This window comes from Perkinsus marinus (genome assembly GCF_000006405.1).
Source record: "Perkinsus marinus ATCC 50983 genomic scaffold scf_1104296929318, whole genome shotgun sequence".
Classification (NCBI taxonomy): domain Eukaryota; phylum Perkinsozoa; order Perkinsida; family Perkinsidae; genus Perkinsus; species Perkinsus marinus.
Window position 1 is genome coordinate 1,121,058 of NW_003216498.1, and position 5,846 is coordinate 1,126,903.

A 5,846-nucleotide genomic window follows, 5' to 3' on the forward strand; every position below is an offset into this window, starting at 1 on the left:
AAGCATTTCCCAACCATTTCGATATCAGCTTCTAATAACGGGGAATCCTAATCGAATAAGAATCCCCGCTGAGAGGCGTTCTGCTGACTGCTGACCTCGGACGGAGACACAGAGTAGAGGACCAGTTCGTCTCGATGTCCGATATCAGTCTATCCACGCACTTCCTCCTCCTCTTAAGGTTCTGTTCGAATACATCTGGCCAATGTACGGCAGCCCTGCATAAAGACCAAATTGATTTTGATTTCGAGGCAATGATGTCGTCACCAATCCTGTGCTTCAATCTCGTCGCTGGCCATAGCCTCATCTGCCTTAGCCCGTTCCCACAGCTCCCTAGCATGCTCATCTGCTGTACTCGCCGAGGTGGACACAGATAAAGGGCTGAACTCGATGCTTTTACCAGGTGCATCTACACGATGGGCAACACAGTAGGTTGATGATGTCGATTATCGGAGGCTTACATCGAGTCCTCGCATCCGGAGGGAGTTCCAAAGTGGCAGCATCTGAGGAGGGACCTTCGAGGGGGTGAAAGACCGCCTCCACGGTACTTACTTATTGGGTCGGCTCTTGTGGCGGCACCCTGGTCAGTTGCTGCATTAACAGTGGAGAGGAGGTCTATCAAGAGTGTGTCCAATGTAAGTAATGTAGGAAGTGGAGCCCACCAGATGTTGCAGCTCTATCATCTTCCAAATCATCATCAAGTAATACCACACCATTCTCATCCTCGTTGTACATGGCCGTACCTCCCCATGGCGCCTCTACTGCTACACCTCCCTCCACAGCATCTGACAGAGTCACGATAGAAAGGAGCTACGATAGGGAATGTTGCTACTACTACCGAGATCAACGACTGCGACGGACCCTATGATTTCGATATCACTATCATAACCGTCGTCAACAGAGTCGGATAATGATATGACCTCCTAAGGTGAGCAACAACGTTTATTATCAGCCTCCCTCTAACATACACCTACGACTCCCTTCTCGTCATCTCGAAGGGCCCCGTCATAGTCTGGCTCTTCCTCCTCCTCCTCCCCATTGGAATCCATGGGTCCGGATAAAGGCTCAGCCTTGACTACTGCCATTTGAACCTCTCCTGCTGCCGGCTCTTCCTTCACAGCCCTTTCTGTAGTTTCCGGCTCTTCCTTGATAAGAGTCTGCTGCCAATCGATCAGGACATACGAACCATGCTCACTGCTGCTTACCTCCCCAGGGCTCCACCACCTCCACAGGAGTCGATCGTCGCTCAGCTGTCTGAAAGTGGTTTAACAGTCCTTCGAGGTCAACAGGCTGCAGATAACTTACAAAGCTAGCCAGTGAACAGTAGTAGGTACAGCAGCAATGATGTCGATCCCCGAAGGACGCTTCAATGACGCTATTGTACGGCTCTTAGGCCTTGCACCTAGATGTGAGGTAAACATGTGAAAGTGCGGATACAACGTACGTTTGATGCCCTCTATATCCGAATACATGTCGAAGTAGACATAGTTATTCTTCCATAGAACAGCGAAGCCTTCACCACCAAAATGAGGCAAGAGAGCTCCAGAGGAGAGCAGTCGGGAGAAGTTCTGCCCAGAAGCCTCCATCACTTTACGTAGATCCACTTGTTGTAGTACTTCAACACCGTGACGGGCTAAATATGTTAGGAGTGAGCCGAGGGATAGGTTCACCTACCCACCTTCTGCAATGAAGACCACGATTCGAGGTCGTGAGCGCTCTAGGAGTATCCCGGTCATGTCATCAGTAAGGAGGGCCAGCTCGGCACCATCTGGCCCAGGACCATCCTTTAGAGCAGTTACCTCAGTGGATATGCTGGGGCCTAGGAGGTGCTGATGGAGCAGTCTGCCGTTCTTTGTTAAGATGACCATGAATCGTGCACATCTGCATGAAAGCGAATAACGAAGCCTCAACGCGGTAAGCGAACTACGTAGAGTCTGCAACTACGGCGACAGGGCTACTCCTGTATCCACGAGGGGCTATGGACTTGAGTTGATGGTATCGCTGGTCAGCGTATACGTAGACGTATATAGTAGTCAGTGGACGGAAGAATACACCTCTTCTGCGTGCCTTCACTCGCTCGTATATCGTAGTAGCGGCAACCATACCAGAGGAGCTTGCACGCACATACATACAAGATGCACCCGGGATGGCTAGAGAATCGATAACCTACATAATAGAATGGCAATGAATCAGGATGGCTATACAATGCTTCTACTACCTTTCCTGTGCAGCAGTCCCAGGCAAGTATTGCATCTGCGTTATATGTCTGGCTGTGACGGGCATTCTTTGAGTCCGGGTCGAAACCTGTAGAAGGAGTGATCCATAGGAGTACAGGTGGTGTACTATTTACCGGAGTCGTATCCTAGAAATAGATAGGTAGGCTCTGATTCATCATCATCCTCCACCACGGAAGCGTGGGTTATCTTTGTATTGAGGGAGCTGTATGGATGCTGTACGACACATACTGGAGTGTCATCATTGGGTCGGAAGAGGGAGGCAAGATCCGGTGCATAGGGATCAGGACGAAGGACGAATGGGGAGTTCGTTGATAGGATCGATGGTTGGGGAAGGGGCACTCCAGTACTCTCGTATGCGGCATTATCATCATCATCTTCTTCATCGCTGTGTATTGGCGAGTAGCACAGCGACATTCAAGGAACCTCTAGATGAGGTGGGGAAAGGTCATAAGACAAGCACTAACCGGGTAACAGGATCGAACGCGGGCACCGGAACCCGAAGAGGATCGGGGGCCTCCTATCACAACAACGAGTTGCCCTCGTGATGACAATGACCGACACACTCCCCAATGAAATAGGGCCAATCTGCCCGACTCACATTTTGCACTAACTCGACCTGAGCAATGATGGAAAGCCAGCATGAATGCTGGAAATGCTGACAAGACACTGGGTTCATGGTACACGGAAATCCACCAAACCTGCCACTGTAGAGTAGCGGCAGCCCTTTCGAGGTATATACCCTTTTGGTGGACGATACCTCAAGACCATCCAGTCGTAGGCCGCTGATACACCATCCTCGGACAGTGAACCCCACCTGAGCTCTGAAGGGCACGTATGTAGAAGCGCACTCTGCTATGAGAAGTACATGCATCGTTGCTCACTGGCCATAGCCGCCGCCAGAGCTGCATCATGAGCATCATACGATAGTTTACCACTAGCGACCACGATAGTGTCCTGAGCCGACACTGAGTGGCCATGGGTCCGAGAACAGGAAGGGTACCTCCCCGCTGGTAGCGTTAGATGCAAGTTGCCCTACGTGCCAGATGAGCACAGTACCACCGTCGGAAGCAGTATCGAGACGGATGGATGGTGAGACCTGATGATAAGGCATGCTGCCCAAGACGGACGATGGTCTTGTGTATTCACCTTGCCATCAATATGGCTCTTCACAGTGGTTTGTAAGCTACCAGAGGCTATACACGTTGGGAGTAGGATACTCACAACGACATCATCAACAACTATACTTGGGGGACGATGATTCTGCATCCTACCTGATTGCACTACTACTGCTGCAGCGATGCACGCTACAGCCGCGGTACTCACCAGAATGCCCATTAAGACCTGCTTTGGAGCTCAGAACAGCCGATACTCGTGGTCGAGCTGTGAAGTCTATATGGCCGCCACCTCTATCAAATGAAACCTGTGAGAGATCCCCATCAGTGAGTAACATATAGGCGGACAAGGTGCTGCCTTGAGATCGAGCTGTAAGGGCAGTAGACGAGTTGAGGGATCGGCTAGTATTGGGATGTAGTAGGTGCAGAGGGAGTATTGCCCATCAGCAGGGACGAATGACATCTTCTGTTCCTCATGCCATCTCTCTACATCGACACATGGATGGAATTTGACCTTGCCTGTGGTGAACATGACGGTGGCAGTGAATGCGTAGTAGCATACCGTTAGAAAAGAGATGAGGGTTGCGGACAGTGAGTAATGCGTGAGGGCATGGACCACTGAGTCGGGATATCACTGATATATCCCCGGTCTGTGATGCATGCAGTAGATGGATGTAGCATCGTTACTACTCCTACTACCACATCAGCATCGAGGATAGTTCCCCCTTCATCTACTATACAGTTGATAGTCTCTACCACATCCATATAGAGCTCGTTGGTAGTGTAGCTAGGAGGGGTGGGACGCCACCAATACTGGCCACCTACCATGAGTCGCTGTGGTGTTATCGACACATGATGTATGTCGGCCATGGTCACCTATGTCGATTGTAGCTTCCTTCTGAGAGACTTGGGCTAATGCACCCGATGATACAGCCATAGCGTTGGTGACTCCAGTCATCATAGTGGATACAGCAGAAGTAAGGAAGTTAGGAGCAGGAGAGCCCGAGGGTGCTGACACTGAACATCACGACGAGACCAGTAAAGTAGGGGAACTTACGAACACCAAGACTAAGGTTAGCAGAAGGGAGTGCTACGGCCTGTTGACGATCAGTGGCCATCTTGGCCGACGTCCCTGCTACTGCTGCGATGAACTTGCCTAGCATTGTAGGAGGTGGTAGCATCGCCTATAGAGGTTCTATCGGAGGGACTAAGGGCTTGGAGACTACCTCCAGAGTTGCCTTATGAGTTGAGAAGGGTAGGCCGGGACCATCAATCATCTCATCCAAGAGCATGGCCACGGTACTGAAGTTGTCACGCAAGAGATCCTCATCTACCCCAGTATGAGCAAGATCTGTAGTAGAGTTCCCAACTACACCATGATCAAGAGTGGACCAAACCTGCAGTAGCCTTAGTCGATGCTGCTGAGCAGTAGTGTAGTAAGGTCGAGTAGACCGAGTCTAGCAATTCGAATATGAGTAGAGGGGACGTATCAGAACCTCGAGATGGTCCAACAAGATGGCGGGGACATATGATGCACATTTGCATGGATACTACTAACTATGGCTGCCAGGTAAATGTACTCTCTATATATGTAGATCAATGCAGATGTGGAGTTGGTACGACTCTGATAATCGCGAATTGTGGTATAAATACTCTCAACCGAGTACCTTAGGCACTACACCGTAGAGGCTTGTTGGAGTCTTATCCCGTCTGGTGAACAGTGCATGGAGCAGTTTCCTGTATCCTCTCAGTGAATGGTGACGACGACACACCTTCGATGTGATCTCCTCACTGAGAAGAAGTTACTTTCGCTCAGTTGAGGGTATTCACTCATACCCATATAGATTCAGCAGGAATAAGCAGTCGATCATCGCCAACAAAGACTCTGAGATAGAGAGGAAGTCGACCACTCAGCTGAGGTCATCGCGATGGACCCCCCCATACTCTCCTTCGATGCTATATTACTCCAACACAACAGTTGTGTCAATTGGTACAACGAGTGACGCTAAGTCCCAGATAACGTATGGAGATCATGCTTTGTATAGACTAGGTCTGCTGTTGACTGATCGCCTCCCAGCACCCACCTTACCCAACGGCTTGAAAGCACCGGACTTTCTCTTTAACACTGGCTTTCCCTCTATAGACTGAGGTCTAGGAGCCATGAATCCTCCTATTATACCATCAAGTAGCTTCCTCTGAGCAGGTTTAAGAGTGCTCTTCCTGCCAACTTCCAACTTCACAGATTTACGGAATCCTCGCTGTTCTCGAGTAGCAACCTCCTCTGTTGCAGCCGTACTTAGCCGTATCTCGACCGCTATATCATCCTGTTGTTGACGGTATAGTTGCACATCCCGCAGACTACCCCGAGCCACTGATGGAGAATCCACAGCTTGCTCTGAGGTCCGATCTCCTTCAGTAACTTCCATGTTGCTAGCGACAACAACACTTTCTGATCCATGAGAGTAGTATTGGATAACAGCCAGCGGGAGATGCTCGTCCT

At 50.2% G+C, this 5,846-nt stretch overlaps 3 protein-coding genes across 3 annotated transcripts in view; all 3 read right to left on the reverse strand.

Moving 5' to 3' along the window:
• Nucleotides 1-31: 31 nt before the first annotated feature.
• Nucleotides 32-2,679, reverse strand: Pmar_PMAR012693 (hypothetical protein; the record flags this gene model as incomplete). The annotated part of the gene is made up of 15 exons (XM_002787863.1): nucleotides 2,348-2,679; nucleotides 2,216-2,301; nucleotides 1,925-2,163; nucleotides 1,676-1,878; nucleotides 1,442-1,630; nucleotides 1,303-1,399; nucleotides 1,203-1,251; nucleotides 972-1,154; nucleotides 836-920; nucleotides 660-782; nucleotides 550-612; nucleotides 459-500; nucleotides 265-406; nucleotides 96-215; nucleotides 32-47 (listed from the first exon to the last, which is right to left on the reverse strand). The coding sequence occupies exons 1-15, from the start codon at nucleotides 2,646-2,648 to the stop codon at nucleotides 32-34; spliced, it is 1,938 nt and encodes a 645-aa protein (XP_002787909.1). The 5' UTR covers nucleotides 2,649-2,679.
• Nucleotides 2,680-3,623: 944 nt separating this feature from the next.
• Pmar_PMAR012694 (AP-3 complex subunit mu, putative) lies at nucleotides 3,624-4,509 on the reverse strand (the record flags this gene model as incomplete). The annotated part of the gene is made up of 5 exons (XM_002787864.1): nucleotides 3,624-3,865; nucleotides 3,909-3,996; nucleotides 4,046-4,167; nucleotides 4,223-4,363; nucleotides 4,404-4,509. 5 exons carry the CDS (start codon nucleotides 4,507-4,509, stop codon nucleotides 3,624-3,626), a joined length of 699 nt encoding a protein of 232 aa, XP_002787910.1.
• An 867-nt stretch (nucleotides 4,510-5,376) lies between these two features.
• Nucleotides 5,377-5,846, reverse strand: part of Pmar_PMAR012695 (clathrin coat adaptor ap3 medium chain, putative) — a gene marked incomplete at both ends in the record, with an annotated part of 7,688 nt that continues 7,218 nt past the window's right edge. The window contains one exon of the mRNA XM_002787865.1: nucleotides 5,377-5,670. Within this exon, the coding sequence (XP_002787911.1) occupies nucleotides 5,377-5,670 (294 nt within the window). The remainder of the gene's footprint in view (nucleotides 5,671-5,846) is intronic.